This window comes from Myotis davidii, unplaced genomic scaffold (genome assembly GCF_000327345.1).
Source record: "Myotis davidii unplaced genomic scaffold, ASM32734v1 scaffold61, whole genome shotgun sequence".
Classification (NCBI taxonomy): domain Eukaryota; kingdom Metazoa; phylum Chordata; class Mammalia; order Chiroptera; family Vespertilionidae; genus Myotis; species Myotis davidii.
This window is the reverse complement of record NW_006291729.1, coordinates 1,721,380-1,738,929: the sequence shown is the minus strand read 5'-3', so window position 1 is coordinate 1,738,929 and position 17,550 is coordinate 1,721,380. Positions and strand designations below refer to the sequence as shown.

Here is a 17,550-nt window from a genome sequence, read left to right as displayed (position 1 = left end):
TTGCTAGGGACTTGCCCGGCACTTGCTCTCTACCTCTATTTGTTATCTTACTTCTATCATTGACAGTCCCTCTAGGTTGTGGGCTGCTTGCCTGTGTTCCTGAGAAGCATCTATGGTACCAGTCTATAGAGTGTGTTTTCTTTAGTGAATTACCGGTATGTTTACCGGTAATAAACTTGCACTGTTTTATGTATATGTTTGATTACATACAGCCTTGTGACAGTTTTCCTGCATGTCATAAGCATTTGAATATAAATTAAAATGTTAAAATCAAATCTGATATTGTTTTACCTTTTATTTGGTGTGTGGAAGGTGTGCGGAAGAGGGGGTAGTCTTATACGGCGAGTATATAACAAACTCTGTATTTTGAGTGGAAATGTTAGGGGGTCGTCTTATTCGCCCAGTCGTCTTATACGCCGGCAAATACGGTAGTTACTAATTTGCTCAGTTCCTCCATATATAGCCAGCTCCCCACCCCATAGGACTGTGATGCTGCTCAGATGTCCCTTCTTGTGAAGGCTGCAACTGAGTTACCTTCCTACTCCATTCCCACTTACTCCTTGTGTAGGCCCCCTGTTGAGATTTTAAAACATTTGGAAGGCCAGTGTAGCTGGAGCAAAATGAATGAGAAAGAAAGTAATAGGGGTTGTGGTTTGACAGTTAAGGGGATAAGGGCTGATCATAAAGAGCCTCATAGATTATAGCTGGGGATTTCTGCTTTACTCTCAATGATGTAAAAGTCATTGGAGGTTTTGAACAGAGGAGTGATGGGATCATCTCTCTTGCATTGAAAGTAATCTGAAGGGGAAGGGAAGCGCAAAGCTGCAAGTAGGGAGACATGATAGTAGGCTTTTGCAGTAACTGAAGTAAAATGGTGAAGTCTTAAACTAGGGTGGTGGTAGCGAGGGTAGTGAAAACTGGTGGAATTCTGAATTTATTTTGAAGATAATGCTGGCAGGATATGTAGGTGCTTGGATTTAGGTTCTTGAGGGAGAGAAAAAGTCAAGGTTGATACCAAAGATGTTGGCCTGAGTATTTGGAAAGGTGAAATTGCCATTAACAGAGTTGTCGAAGACTGAAGGGTGAAGTGGTTGCCGTGGAAATGGATAGGGCACAGTTTTGGACATCAGCATTTGAAATATTTATTAGACATTGAGATAAGCTGGATGGCACATAGGCAAGAGGAGATAGGGTCTAGAATTTAGGATTTTAGGTATCTGGGATAGAGATAATGAATTTGGAAGCCATCAGCACTTAGAGGCAAGATGAGATTTCTTATGGAATGAGTGGATTTGAAAGAGAAGAGACCCAAGGACTGAGGAGAAAACCAGCAAAGAAGACTGAAAAAGGGCAAACCATGTGAATGCATTGTCATCAAAGTCAATTGAAGGAAAATTTTCAAGAAGTAGATAGTGAAGGATTGATTGTTCAAAGATGTTTATAGGTCAAGTAAAATGTGGGCCGAGAAATAATAATTGGTTTCGCAATGTGGAGGTCATTGGTAGACTTGAGAAGAACAGTTTAGATAGTTTGGTTATGGATGTGGTGGTGGGAAAGGGGCAAAACTGATTGGAGTTACTTCCAATGAGATAGGAGGAGAAAAGCTAAAAACAGTATAAATAATCTTTTTCAAGGAATTTCCCTATCATAGGTTCTTGCAGTGTTTCTCAACCTTCCTAATGCCACGACCCTTTAATACAATTCCGCATGTTGTGGTGACCCCCAACCATAAAATTATTTTCATTGCTACTTCATAACTGTAATTTTGCTACTGTTATGAATCGTAATGTAAATATCTGATATGCAGAATGTATTTTTCAGGGGTCGCGACCCACAGGTTGAGAACCGCTGCAAGGGAAAGGGAGAAATGATATGATGGCTGTATAGGAAGTGGAATCAAAGGGATTTTATTTTTTTAAGGGTAAAGAGAAATAACATGCCAGTGGCAGTAATCATGTAGAGAGAGAATAAGAGATGAGGAGATGATGGGATGGTTGTGGTAGGGGACAGAAGAATTGCTGTAGTGTTGTCTTCTAGTAGGCAAGAGGGGAGGAGAGATTGTGCACAGGTGGAGAGATTGGTTGTGGCTAACACTATAATATAGGAGAAAAGAAAGTAAAATATATGGATACAGATGTAGGAATATAGACAGATTTGGTATGAGAACTTGTACAAGTTCTTAATGAGATAAGAAGTCAGGACTATAGCTGAGAATGAAATTAGGAGAGGAGATTTTTGAGGTTTGATGAAAAAAATTTGGGTAGAATGGGAGAGAAAATGGACCAGGGAAATAGTCTAGGATTGCCAGTCAGCTAAGGGTCACTTGAACATGGTTGTGTCCTTTTCTTAAGTCAGCTCTAGGAAGTTCAAATACTAAGTAGAAAGATAATTGGATTTAACCAATGATGTGCTTTTTCAGAAGAGTATGATTAAATGAGAAGAACAAAAGACTAAGTGCAGGGCAGTGATTATTATGATTGACTGGAATTTAAGTATACAAAGAGTCAAACAGTCTGGCCACTGTGGCTCAGTGGTTGAGCATTGACCCGGGAACCAAGAGGTCACTGGTTCATTGCCTGGTCAGGACACATACCTGAGTTGTCAGGGTACATGCCCAGGTTGCGGGCTCCATCTCCAGTAGAGGGTGTGCAGGAGGCAGCCATGGATGTTTCTCTCTCATCGATATTTCTCTCTTTCTATCCTTCTCCCTTCCTCTCTAAAATCAATAAAAACATATTTTTAAAAAAGAGTATAACATAAGAGGGGGTGGTAAAAGACAATGAAAAATGGTAAGGTTTGGATTGAAGGTTCCTGGTGAGTCAAGAGATTGTTGGAGTTGAAGTATTAGTGAGAGTGAGCTGCAAATATAAGAAGGTGATGATCAATGAGTAGAATGTTTAAAATTGACATTATGCAGGTTGCAGTTACTGGACCACAGGAGTGAGTGTCCTTAATATTAGATATTAAGATATCACTGTTCTCTGTCTCCTACAAATCATATGTTTCCCCCTCCTTTCTCCAGAGTTCTCAAGTAAATGTTGCTTCTGACCAAAACTTGAATCTTTATTGAGATCTTTATAGGAATTTAAAATAGGATATGTTTCTTTTTCTTTTTTTAAAATATATTTTATTGATTTTTTACAGAGAGGAAAGGAGAGGGATAGAGAGCTAGAAACATCAATGAGAGAGAAACATCGATCAGCTGCCTCCTGCACACCCCCTACTGGTGATGTGCCCGCAACCAAGGTACATGCCCTCGACTGGAATCGAACCTGGGGCCCTTCAGTCCGCAGGCTGACGCTCTATCCACCTAGCCAAACCAGCCAGGGCTAAAATAGGATATGTTTCAGTAGAGATAAGGAGATCTGTAAATTCTACATGAAATTTTTTTAAAGTATGAATTTGTTAAGGTGTGTTCTCTAATACCTTAGATTTTGTTCACTTAGATTTTACTATATTTTTTCAAGATTTTTAGGTTGTTTTGAATTTTTGCTCTTGTAAATAATGTTGCTCGAAATGCTTATGTGTTGTATGCAATCTCTCCCAGATTTTAATTTGCTGAAATAAAATTTCAAGCTATATAAAATTGAAGTAAGATTGAAAAGAGTTTTAAAAATTGATTACAATCTAAGTACATTTATAACAAGAGGAGGTAGCAACTAGTACTTTTCAGATTTACCTTTATTTAATTTGGCTTCATAAACAATACTTAATTAGTTGCCAGACTAGCACTGTGGTAAAGATATTGGGAATAAAAACATAAAAAGTAAAATAGTTTTCTTTATGGAACACATTAAATTAGTGAGGAAATGGTTTTTGGCTTAATCTGTTAGTATCAAAGATGTGCTGATAAATTTAGATGTTAAAGTTAAATTAAAAACCCTTCAAACTCTACATCTCTTTAATCCTTAAATGCAAAGTTTGTATTTAGGTAATATTGAAAATAATGGAAATAATAATAACCAACATTTGTTGAGTGATTGATCTTATTTGAGAGACTTTTTGTAGAAAAAACTGAAATTTAACTTCACAACTTGTGGAAAATGGTTTTCTACAATTAGGTTCTGGTGGGTGGAAATCATATGGGCAGACTTCTAGTTATAAAATGAAAGAGAAGGTTCTATTGGTTTAATGATCTGAACAATTGACTGGAAACTGGTTTGGAGGACTGTGTTTTGTAATGTAGAAATGTAACCAAGTTGTTTTACCTTCTGTAAACAAAGCACTAGTAAACAAAACTTTGTTCATCTGTTTATTTTACTTTCAAAATTAAAAAAAGGCTGGAACAGCTCTATTGTCAAAGTGGCTTCCTCCCTCCCCACACACAGAGATAATAAGCAAATGTTGTTTTGTGTTGATGGTCGGCATCATCCTCAACATCCTTACTTACTAATAGACTTTGCAGTAAAAGCCTTTTTTTTTTTCCTCCTCCCTTTGGCTCAAAATTTTTCTTTTAAGTAATCCAGTCTTCTCTGGAGTGCCTCTTTGATGGAGCACAGTATAAACAGACCTTGCCACCAATGTCCTTAAAATATGGATGTTGAAACCACTTGGCTTAAGAAAATGATGCCGGTGAACTGTGTCATTATTGTAATGTCAAAATACTGAGACCATGTAATTTTATTAATATTAATTCTTGTAATAATAGCTTATGCCTTATCAATTTAAATTTTTTCTTCCTCTGGAGATTAATGGAGGCATAGAAGAATGCTTTTCACATGAAAGCACCTTTCTCTGATTTGAAAATTTAATACAGAGTATAAATATGGATATATCTAAAAATATAAATGTTTCGGATTTCACATTTAAAATTTTTTAAAATATCAAAATTATACCACTAAAGATATATTGCTATTTGGTACTTAAAAATATCCTGGTATGATAAAATGCTGGAATCTTTGAAAAGCAGTTCAGCTGTTATGGAGATGGGAATTGTGGGCATTGGGTGGGAGATAGCCTCAAAATGAATTGACAATTTTAACCTGACTGGAAGATGGATATTTATTACTTTTAATGTATTTTTCTTTCAGTTAAGGAGAATCTAGATTGTTTAATTTGTCTAAATCATTTTAATTGCAATTGAAAATATTTATAGTTTATTGTTAGTACCTTTGCCATTCTGTTTTTAAAGAATGTTTTTATAAAGTATTGACATTTTATTTTTTTTATCTTTTTAAAAAAATATATTTTATTGATTTTTTACAGAGAGGAAGGGAGAGAGATAGTTAGAAACATCGATGAGAGAGGAACATCGATCAGCTGCCTCCTGCACATCTCCTACTGGGGATGTGCCCGCAACCCAGGTACATGCCCTTGACCGGAATCGAACCTGGGACCTTTCAGTCCCCAAGCCGACGCTCTATCCACTGAGCCAAACCGGTTTCGGCAAGTATTGACATTTTTTAAAGAATGAAAAATTTATGAAGTATAACTGAATGGTAAAATATACTATGTGCAGCCCTAGCCGGTTTGGCTCAGTGGATAGAGTGTCGGCCTGTGGACAGAAGGGTCCCAGGTTTGATTGCGGTCAAGAGCACATGCCCAGGTTGTAGCTTGATCCCCAGTAGGGCGCTTGCAGGAGGCAGCCAATCAGTGATTCTCTCTCATCATTGGGGTTTCTATCTCTCTCTTCCTCTCCCGTCCTCTCTGAAATCAATAAAAATAAATTTTAAAAATACATAGTATGTGCAATTCTTCTAGAACTAGTAACTTAAAGACCCGTTACCTTTCTAAGTTTTGCATGTGATTTCCCCCCAACCCAGACCCCTAAAAGGTCTCTGTATTGCTCTGTTGTTTTTTTTCCCCTGCAATCCTCCAGCTTACTTCTTTATCCTTCCAAGTTCCCGTTGGTGTTAGTCAGGTCATTGAGACTAGGGAGATGAATTAAGTATATTGGACCCTTTAAGATTTAGGTAGTATCCTGCTAGTCATTTCTTAATAGCATGACCTTGGGCAAGTCTAAGTCACTTAATCTAAGCCTTTTGTTTATTTTTAAAATGAATATATGTTATCCTGCCCTCCTCAGAGTTACTTGAGGATGAGACGATACATATGATAGTGGTTTAGAAACATGGTTTCCTACACAAGCACATCTACTGAGTTTTGTTTCTTAGTTTTTTTCACCCCCACCAAGTTATATGTACGTATATGCTTTTTCCTATTTTGTTTATAAATTTAATGCGTTTTAAAAATATATTTTTATTGATTTCAGAGAGGATGGGAGAGGCGGGGAGAGAGATAGAAACATCAATGATGAGAGAGAATCATTGATTGGCTGCCTCCTGCATGTCCCACACTTTGGATTGAGCCCGCAACCTGGGCATGTGCCCTGATGGGGAACCAAACCGTTTCCTCCTGGTTCATAGGTCAACACTCAACCACTGAGCCACGCTGATAGGGCAATTTAATGCATTCTTGTAGAAAGTCTGAAAAATATAGAAAACTTAAAGAAGAAAATAGAAATCTGAAAAATGCAGCATCCTGTTTTCATATTTTTATGGGAAATTTAGTTTTTAGGCTGTTTCCTGAAGGTAAGGATAGTTGGTGTATTACTTATTTTTGAATCTTCTATTCTTTGCACTAGGCACAAAATTAATGATTGTTGAGTGAATGGCAACTTCCTTAGTCTGGGTATATTTCTTAAAGTCAAAAGCTTGGTGAAATTTACTGGGCATTTGAAGAGAGAAAAGAAGACATCTAACCAACAAAAATAATATAGTGGGTGCATATTTTAAAATGACTGTTTCTTTTGGCTAAAAGAACAAAGGAAAACATATTAGGGTCAATCTTAATTGTCTGACCAAGTTAGGAAATCAGTTAAAGATGTTAGATACTGATCCACTTTGCAGTTTCATATCAAAACGGGTTGACATTTATTCAGCGAGAATAACATATGGTAAAATGTAAAGACCTTTTTTTTAAATGCTTGGAAATTGTAACAATTTTCTTTTTCCTTTTTACATTTTTTATTAAATAGGATGGCTTAAATTCCTTGGTCCTTGATTTGGATTTTCCTGCTTTGAGGAAAAACAAGAATATAGATAATTTCTTAAATAGATGTAAGTATGTTAAACTTCGTATTTGATCCCATGACTATACTTCAATGAGAGATTTATGTTTGATTAACATTATTAAAGTTCATAAACTTATTAACTTATTAAACTTAAGTAATTTTTAGCTTGCCACTTTAATATACTTTTATTGATTTCAGAGAGGAGGGGGGAGAGAGAGAGAGAGAGAGAGAGAGAGAGAGAGAGAGAGAAAGAAAAAGAAAGAAAGAAACATCAATGATGAGAGAGAATCATTGATCGGCTGCCTCCTGCACACCCCACACTGAGAGTTGAGCCTGAAAGCTGGGCATGTGCCCTGACTGAGAATTGAACTGTGACCTCCTGGTTCGTAGGTCGATGCTCTACCACTGAACCACACCGGCTGGACTAAATACTAATATTCTTTATTTTCAAAGCAAAACTGCAGAACCAATTGTAGCATATAATGTAGGTAAAGTTCAAGATTTTGTATAAATTATTAAGACTAGTGGTTTTCAGGACAGGTTATTTATGGCAGTTTCAAGAGAAGTTTTAAATTAATATTAACAACACTAAGACCTCTACATTACCCGGAAGACTTAATGAGCTTTATGTTTGCATAAATGTAGACATTTCAATCTAGTTAGTGAAAGATAATGTAATAATTATTGTCATATTAGTGGTAACTCTTAATATTTTGTTGGTATTGATGTTGATGTGAAGGTGTAAATGAAGTTGAATTCTAAGAATAAGAAATTTTTAAAATAACTAATACATATTTTATATCAACACAGTAAGTTCTTTCATTTGGAATTGTCAGAGACTGGACTGTTTTCCTAATTGCACAATCTTGTCTATAGTTACCATATCTATAATATGTGGTTACTAAAGAAGTAGGCTTCCAAAACCAAAAATTCATTGCTAAGATTAGCCCTGCAAGTAATTTTATAGCAACTTTCTTTCATGACTTAGAATGCACTCAGGATCGCCGGGGTCATTACTGTTTCAGCTGTCATCTAACTTGCCAAGCAACAGAGTCAGAAACAGAATAGCTTAACTGCTACTTTTTGGTAGTAGTGTTTGTTTATATATGTTAATAAACCATAGTGTTTTGATTCTTTGATGTGAAGTTAATGTGTATCTTAGATTTTTAAATAGCAACCTTTAAAAACTGATAGATACAGCTGAAAACTAAGCCAAATTTCTTGGAATAAAAATTTGTTTACAAATATGCTGATTATTTAAAAATATTGTTTATAAATGTGATGATTAATATTACAAATTTGGTGACCTTTTTATTGTAGATGAGAAAATTGTGAAAAAAATCAGAGGTTTGCAGATGAAGGCAGAAGACTACGAGGTTGTAAAAGTTATTGGAAGAGGTGCTTTTGGCGAAGTCCAGTTGGTAAGAAAATATTAGTATTGTTCTTATTATTTTGACAACATAGTTTGTGAAGCGTTATCAGTAGCCCTGGAGTAGATCTAACTTCTTTGCCCAGCCAGGCCAGAGTTAGCTTTCTGAGGTTGGTCAAGTCATTCCATCTCTGAGAGCCTCAGTGTGTTCATCTATAAAAGGAGGCAGTCCTATATAATAAAAGCCTAATATGCAAATTGTTTGACCAGGAGTTTGGCCACTTGCTATGATGTGCGCTGACCACCAGGGGCAAAAGAGACCATAGCTGTTGTTGGCAACGTGGCACTGGCAATGGGCGGCAGTGGAGGCACTGCCAGCCCTGATGAGCCCTGATGAGAGCGGACCATGGTGGGATGGTGGAGTAGATGAGCGAGTGGTGCCAGGCCAAGGTGGGTGCGAGTGGGGGCCTGATTGCCCTGCCCATTGCCCCACAAATGGCAACCAGCGGTGGGGGACAAGGCCACCACCTGGCTCCCAGGTGCTGAGGGAGCTGGGCGGGGGGCTTGGCCCTGACCAATCGTCCTGTAGTCAGGATGGTGGAGCAGGTGAGGCGGCAGCACCAGGCCATGGCGGGGTGCCAGGTGGAGCTGCGAGACTCGGGGCACGAGCTAGGGCTGTGAGCCTGGAGGCATGAGCTGGGTCCCAATCCCCGAAGGGCCCCACCTGTGCACGAATTCGTGCACTGGGCCTCTAGTTGTGCTGTAAACACCAGGCCTCTTACTAGCTCTGAAACAATGAGATTTAGAAGAAGGCTTCACACATGATCTCCTAGTGAATATTCCACCAGAACTACTGTGTTTTATTTATATGTTCAGTTTAATAGCATCTCTGCTTAATTAACTAAGGTTTATTCAGATATATCAGAAGCCCAGCAAAGACACTTTAATAACTGAAATTTATCTTTACAAGACAAAGTGGTACCAACTAGAAATATTGTAAATGTTTGTAATAAATATTTCTTTTATAGTATTAAATGAGAAACTATAATAATCCTGTTTCTATCACCTGTGTATGAAACTTCTCTGTGTCCTTACAGTTTAATTATGGACACAAATTCTGTATTTTACTCAATAGTGTTTTATTCTTCTTGACTGAGCACTGAGAAAAGCTGTGATTACTATGTACCAGGCCAGGTTTCTCTAGGAACAAGTCATGACAGACTGTTTGTCTTTTTCTTCCCATTTATTACCTCTTTCTTTGATATATTTATTGAATTTATAGATCAGAGTAGTGTAATAGCTGTAATATGTATCTGTAATAGATTTGAAAAAGTCTGACATACATGAGGATGTTAAGGAGAAATGTTAATAAGCATATGGGTAGGCAGCTTTATACTAATTTAATAGCTGTATTCTAATGAGCCTGATGAAGACATGAATGGCACTTTGGACAGAGATCCCCAGGGACAGGTTCTAGGGTTCTCTACTCTCTTATTCAATATTTCATTAATAAATTTTGTGGAGGCAGTGGTGGAATGTTGAATAATTTTGCAAATGAGCTAAACCTGAAATAATTTTAGATGATGAGCCCAAATCCAGAAGTCATCAGTTGGGAAGATAATTGTCTAGATCGGGGGGGCTGGGGGGGGTAAACTTTTTGACTCGAGGGCCACAATGGGTTCTTAAATTGGACTGGAGGGCCGGAACAAAAGCATGGATAGAGTGTTTGTGTGAACTAATATAAATTCAAAGTAAACATTATTACATAAAAGGGTACGGTCTTTTTTTTCAATAGTTTTATTCATTTCAAACGGGCCGGATCCGGCCTGGGGGCCGTAGTTTGCCCACGGCTGGTCTAGATAGAAGTGAAATTTAACCAGAGTAATGACCTATAGTGGGATTTGAAGAACTCAGGAATAGATTGCTTAATAGTAATTATGGATGAAAGAACAATTTTCCTTGAATGTTCAGACAGTCACATTCTGAGGTACTGTAGGTTAGGCATTCAAAATATGACTTTGGTGGTGGTGGTGGGGGGGAAACAATACATAACTCATCCCATAAAAGCTATAGGTACTAGAGGCCCAGTGCATGAAATTCATGCATGGGTAGGGTCACTAGTCCTGGCTGGTGATCAGGGCCGATTGGGGCCTTCCTTCATTCCACGCTGCCCCCTGGTGGTCAGCGCACATCATAGCGAGCAATCGAACTCTCAGTCTCCCTGTGGAACTCCCGAGGGGACACTTTGCATATTAGCCTTTTATATATATAGATTTTGGGATGACCTTCAGTGACATCAACCCTTTTGACCACAGTATAAATGCTTCCTTGTTTGTTTTTTAGTTTTGTTTTTTTTTTTACTAATTTATCTTAGATATAACCCTCTTTACTTTGAAAAAGAAGGTTAGAAATTCTAGCCTTGCGAAGGTTTTCTTAAGGTAAATATGTCTTTCATCTCTATTAATGGAATATACATTGTTCTTCAGATATTCCTTTGGTTAATTGATTAACATGTTTATTGAATGTCAGGTACCATTTTAAGTGCTGGTCAGTGATGGCAAACCTTTGGAGCTCGGCGTGTCAGCATTTTGAAAAACCCTAACTTAACTCTGGTGCCGTGTCACATATAGAAATTTTTTGATATTTGCTACCATAGTAAAACAAAGACTTATATTTTTGATATTTATTTTATATATTTAAATGCCATTTGACGAAGAAAAATCAACCACGAAAATGAGTTCACGTGTCACCTCTGACACCCGTGTCATAGATTCGCCATCACTGATATAAGTGCTCACACAAGGCACCTGCATTCAAAGAGCTTTTATTTTGACCTGGTCAATATAAAAGTTTCAAAATGAAACTGTGGTCTAAGTTCTAAAAATAGTTCTAAATTAACCTTTTGAAAACATAATGCATAAATATTAGGAACTAGAGGCCCGATGCATGAAATTCGTGCAAGGGGCTAAACCCTTGCAGTCCTGGCTGCCTTTGCCAGCCCTCACAGCCCCTCGCAGCCTTGGCTGGCCCTTGCAGCCTCAGCTTCGTCTGGAATGTTGTCTGGCTGTTTGGTCTAATTAGCATATTAGCTCTGTATTATATAGGATTACTTATATGATTGTTTATTTGGAGGAGGTATAAGAAAGTTTTCATGATTAGCAGTAGAAATATTTTTAGCATTTTTATTTTTGAAGTCATATCTTATTTTTGGCATTTGGGAACCTTATATTTAGCTAGTTTTGTGATATTGCGTACTCCACTTGTTCTTAAGAAAAGTGTTAGGTGACATTAAATTTTTTCCTGATGGTTGTTTTATTTAAAACTACACAAATTAGTATATGAATGCGTTCTTACTCTCAGCATTATAAATTATTTAGGATTAGGTAGAATGCATTGATAATTGGAAACATTTGGGGATGTTGGAAAATTTGTGTCAAATTATTTTCAGTGGATATTTATATTTTATCCTAATTACTTTTATTTGAGGAAAGTTGAAACCTTTTCCTATTATTTAGAATGACTTCAAAAGCTTTTGTCTAAAAATGTTTCAGGAGATCTAGGTCACTTTAGGATTTTCCATGTATGTCTCTAGTTACATGTACGAATGTTTTATCTACTTAAAAAATTTTTTTTTAAAGAAATACATATTAGCCTTAGCTGCTTTGCCTCAGTGAATAGAGTGTCGGCCTGTGCACTGAAAGGTCCCAGGTTTGATTCTGGTCAAGGGCACATGCCCAGGTTGCAGCTCGATCCCTAGGTGTGCAGGAGACAGCCAATCAATGAATCTCTCTCATCATTGATGTTTCTGTCTCTCTCCCTCTCCCTTCCTCTCTGAAATCAATAAAAATATATTTTAAAAAAAGAAATACTTATTAGCTGTAGAAAATACAAATCACCCAGAATTCTATCAGCTGAGATGAAATCCCTGTTAAACTCTTTTTTTAGGGAGAGAAAGAAACATCAGTGATGAGAGAATCATGGATTGGCTGCCTCCTGCATGCCCCCCATGGGGATTGAGCCGGCAACCTGGGCATGTGCCCTTGACCGGATCGAACCTGGTACCCTTCAGTCCGCAGGCGGATGCTCTGTCCACTGAGCCAAACCAGCTAGGACAGTGGCCGGCAAACCGCGCCTCGTGAGCCACCTGCGGCTCTGTGGCCCCCTGAGTGTGACTCTTCCACAAAATACCACGTGTGGGCGCGCATGTACAGTGCGATTGAAACTTTGTGGCCCATGCGCAGAAGTCGGTTTTCGGAAAGGAGATAGACGAAACAAGTATACAAAACGAGTGTGGATGGGAGAGTTGGAATGGGTCGACTTCAGCAAACGTACCTCAATCAGATGGAGGACGTTTTTAGCACAGGGCAGCTTAGGAGCACCCTAATTAAGTTAATAACAATGTACCTACCTATATAGTTTAAGTTTAAAAAATTTGGCTCTCAAAAGAAATTTCAATTGTTGTACTGTTGATATTTGGCTCTGTTGACTAATGAGTTTGCTGACCACTGAGCTAGGACTACTGTTAACTCTTTTGGCCCTTGCCCAGCTGGTTTGGCTCAGTGGATAGAGTGTTGGCCCGTGAGCTGACCAGTCACTATGTTGTGCACTGACCACCAGGGGGCAGTCGCTCTGACTGGTAGGTTTGCTTGCTGCTGGGGTCCGTCCTATCGGGACTAGGTGAGACGGGCTGAACATGCCCTGGAGCCCTCCTGTAGTACCTCTCTGGCCAGCCAACCTCCTGCAGTCCCTCCCCAGCTGGCCAGCCAACCTCCCATGGTCCCTCCCTGGCTGGCCAGCTGTGATCGCCGGCCTGGCCGAGGGACCCCGCCTGTACACGAATAGTTATAAAATTATCTACTTCGAATGTTGATTTATGTTACCTTTGTAAAATCTGGAGCAATTACACAGATATCAACTATGAGTTACTATAAGTGAACGACTCATAATATTCTCCAAAACCACTATTATATTGCAATGTCATTATGGCATAAATAAAGGACTTTCAGCAATAGCCTGTGTGCCCTGGTATATATATACCCCAAATATTCTATATAATAAAGAGGTAATATGCAAATCGACCCTCACTGTCACAAGATGGTGGCGTGCATAGCGGGGACGGGCCGGCGGCTGCTCCACGTGGCTTCCGCTGGGGTTCCTGCATCCTCACGGGGCTGCGGGGGTCCCAGCGGCCGCTTTGCACGGCTTCTGGGATTTCTGCGGCCCCGCGTGCATGCTGCAGGGGTGGGGCCCGGTGGCCACTCCACGCCTGGAGGCGGGGCATTGGGCGGCACTCCAAGACTTGGGGCCATCCCTTGACGCGCCAGCCAAACAGGGCAGGACTCTGGAACTCGAGGCGGTCCCATGGCGGGGGCAGGAGGGTTGGAGGGCGGGGTCCCAGGTCTCGTGTGATTTCATGTGACAGGTCACTAGTCCTATGTAATAGAAGGCTAATATGCAAATCAACCAAACAGTGGAACAACCGATCACTATGACATGCACTGACCACCAGGGGGCAGATGCTTAATGCCGGAGCTACCCCCTGGTGATCAGTGCGCTACCACAAGGGGAGCGCTGCTCAGCCAGAAGCCAGGCTCACAGCACCAGTGGTGACGGGAGCCTCTCCTGCCTCCATGGCAGCGCTAAGGATGTCTGACTGCTGGCTTAGGCCCGCTTCCTAAGGGCTCCCGGACTGGGAGAGGGCGCAGGCTGGGCTGAGGGACTCCTCCCTCCACCCCTCCTTCGTGTGCATGACTTTTGGGCACCAGCCCTCTAATTCACCTATAAAAGATTAAACATACCAATAGTTAACTATTTTTTAAATTAAATATTGTTGAAAGTATTACATATGTTCCCCTTTTTCCCCATTGACTCCTTCTAGCCCACCCACATCCCCCGCCCCAGGCCATCACCACCCTATTTCTGTGTCCATGGGTTATGCATATACCAGTATGCCTACAATTCTTCGGTTAATCTCTTCCTACCCATCCACCCTCTCCCGCCTTCCCTCTGAGATTCTGTCGTCTATTCTATGCTTCTGTCTGGATCTATTTTGTTCCTCAGTTTATTTTGTTCGTTAGATTCCACATATAAGTGAGATCATGTGATACTTGTCTTTCTCTGACTGGCTTATTTTGCTTAGCGTAATGCTCTCCAGGCCCCTCCATGTTATGTTAAAGGGTAAGGGACCCTTCTTTTTTATGGCTGTGTAATAGTCCATGGAATAGATGTACCACAGCTTTTGTACCCACTCATCTACTGATGGGCACTTGGGCTGTTTCCAGATCTTAGTTATTGTAAATTGTGCTGCTGTGAACAGAGAGTCGCATACATTCTTTCTGATTGGTGTTTCGGGTTACTTAGGATATCTTTCTAGAAGTGGGATCACTGGGTCAAATGGCAGTTCCATATTTAATTTTTTGAGGAAACTCCATACTGTTTTTCATAATGGCTGAACCAGTCTGCATTCCTACCAGCAGTGTACTGGAGTTCCTTTTTCTCTACATTCTTGCTGGTACTTGTCATTTGTTGATTTGTTGATGGTAACCATTCTAGTGGGTGTGAGGTGATACTTCATTATCACTTTAATTTTCATTTCTCTGATAATCAGTGACTTTGAGCATTTTTTCATATATCTCTTGGCCATCTCTATGTCCACTTTGAAGAAGTGTCTGTTTAGGTCCTTCGATCATTTTTTTTTTTTAACGTGCCTCAGTCATGAAACAGCTCTGGCTACCGACACAGGCACCAAGCTAGGATGAACTAAGGACCGTACATCTGCTTTGCCCCTGTTATACCACCAAGAGCAACACCACCAATCAGGTGTCTCCTTGCCCATTGCCAGGGGGTCCTTTGCCCATTTTTAAATTGGATTGTTTGTCTTCCTTTTGTTAATTTGTATGAGTTCCTTATATATTTTGGATATTAATCCTTTATCAGATGTATCATTGCAAAATATGTTCTCCCATTCAGTGGGCTCCCTTTTCATTTTGTTGATGGTTTCTTTTGCTGTGTAGAAGCTTTTTGTTTTTAACTATTTTTTTTACCAGCTGACAAATACCTTTTAATTTCTGTTCATAACTGTACCTTACAGCAGAATTCTTAAAACTCTTTTATGGTATGAGTCAAGCATAAATTAATTGATTGACTCAGTGTTATATGGAATGTTTTTTCTAATGAAGTTAGGAAACACTCAAAATTTAGTTTGTAGTGAAGGGTTGAAGAGTGGCATAAATGTGGAAGAGGGAGTACCTTAGCAACCTTTTTAACATCATTTTAAATATTTTTTAAAACAACATATAACAGCAGTGCTGAAATGAGCATTTGCCTTGAGATAATTTGCTAATTCAACATAAATCAATTAAACATCTAGTTTTATCTGCTGTGGAAGGTATTTCTAGTTTTAAGGCTAGGATCCTTTACCCCTTAATCTACCTACCCATGTTTTCATATTGCTTTCCCATGCATTTATTTTCAGCACCCTATAAATGTTATAACACTAAATCAAAGGAATTGTTATTCCAGTTTAGTAAGTTAATATAGAAGATGGATGTAATCTTTGACCCTCATCATAATTTATTTGGCTCTTTACATATATTAGTCGATTCTTTTCATGTACAGTTACAGTATATCAAAGTAGTTCAATGATAAGTGATATAACCTATTGACGTAATAACCTTTATACTTATAATTTAATTAGGCAGTTTTTATCCTGCGGCTGTATTTTCTCTGTAGCCATATCAAAGTTTTGTTTACTTCTTATATCAAGTACTGAGGGGATATTAAAATTTCCAATTGAAATCATGGATTTGTCTTTTTTGTTTTTCTTTAATTCTCTCAATTTTTGCTTCATGAATTTTCAAGCTCATTTATTAGATGCATACATTTTTAGAATTTTTATGTCTTCCTGATGTGTTATACCAGTGATGGTGAACCTTTTGAGCTTGGAATGTCAGCATTTTGAAAAACCCTAACTTAACTCTGGTGCTGTGTCACATACAGAAATTTTTTTGCTACCATAGTAAAACAAAGACTTATATTTTTGATATTTATTTTATATATTTAAATGCCATTTAACAAAGAAAAATCAACCAAAAAAGTGAGTTCACGTGTCACCTCTGACACGCGTGTCATAGGTTCGCCATCACTGTGTTATACTCTTCTCTGAATTATCCTTTTATTCTCTTTGCTTTGAAGTCTACTTTGTGTGTTATTAATATTGCTCTGTCCACTTTATTTATTTACACACACACACACACACACACACACACTAAAGGCCCAGTGCACGAAATTCTTGCGCTTGGGGGAGGGTGGTCCCTCAGCCTGCCCTATGCCACTCACAGTGCAGGGAGCGGGCCTAAGCTGACAGTTGGACATCTTTAGCGCTGCCAAGGAGGCCGCTGTCGTTGCCAGCCGTGAGCATGGCTTCTGGCTGAGCTTCGCTCCCCCTGTGAGACCGCACTGACCACCAAGGGGGCAGCTCCAGCTTTGAGTGGGATCGGGGCCAAAATGGGCTCTCTGACATCCCCTGAGGGGTCTTGGGATTGCGAGAGGGCGCAGAGGGACCCCACCAGTGCAGGATCACCGGGCCAGGGAGGGATGCAGGAGGTTGACCAGCTGGGGAGGGACCACTGGAGGGCTCCAGGGCTCAGTCCTGATCGGCCAGACCCCAGCAACAAGCTAGCCTACTGGTCAGAGTGTCTGCCCCCTGGTGGTCAGTGTATGTCATAGCAAGCAGTTGAATGGCCTTAGCATATCATTAGTTTATTACGCTTTGATTTGTTGAACGGACGACCAGATGACGGGACACTTAGCATTATTAGGCTTTTATTATATAGGATACTGTAAGCTTGGGTCTATCTAGATCTTCCATCTGTGCTTTCTTAGAAGGCTGAGCAGTGTTAAAGCACAGAACAGTATATTTTAAAGCCAATACACTTTTGAAGTCTACAGACTCATCTGGGCTCATGGAACCAAGACTTTTACAGGTTTAGTGAATCCTATTGGCGAGGAGTCCGATCCTCCTACATGTCCCTAGTTACACAGTGGACATTTCAAAACTTCTTTATGCTCCTAACCCAGTGATGGCAAATCTATGACACGCGTGTCAGAGGTGACACGCAAACTCATTTTTTTGGTTGATTTTTCTTTGTTAAATGGCATTTAAATATAT

The 17,550-nt window shown here is 39.5% G+C and overlaps 1 protein-coding gene across 1 annotated transcript in view; it reads left to right on the top strand.

Annotated features, from left to right (window-relative positions):
• The first annotated feature begins 6,511 nt into the window (after positions 1-6,511).
• ROCK2 (Rho associated coiled-coil containing protein kinase 2) overlaps positions 6,512-17,550 on the top strand; it is a 68,127-nt gene continuing 57,088 nt past the window's right edge. Inside the window, exons 1-3 of the mRNA XM_006765179.2 lie at positions 6,512-6,530; positions 6,977-7,058; positions 8,333-8,433. Of these exons, the coding sequence (XP_006765242.1) occupies positions 8,368-8,433 (66 nt within the window). The 5' untranslated portion in view covers positions 6,512-6,530; positions 6,977-7,058; positions 8,333-8,367. The remainder of the gene's footprint in view (positions 6,531-6,976; positions 7,059-8,332; positions 8,434-17,550) is intronic.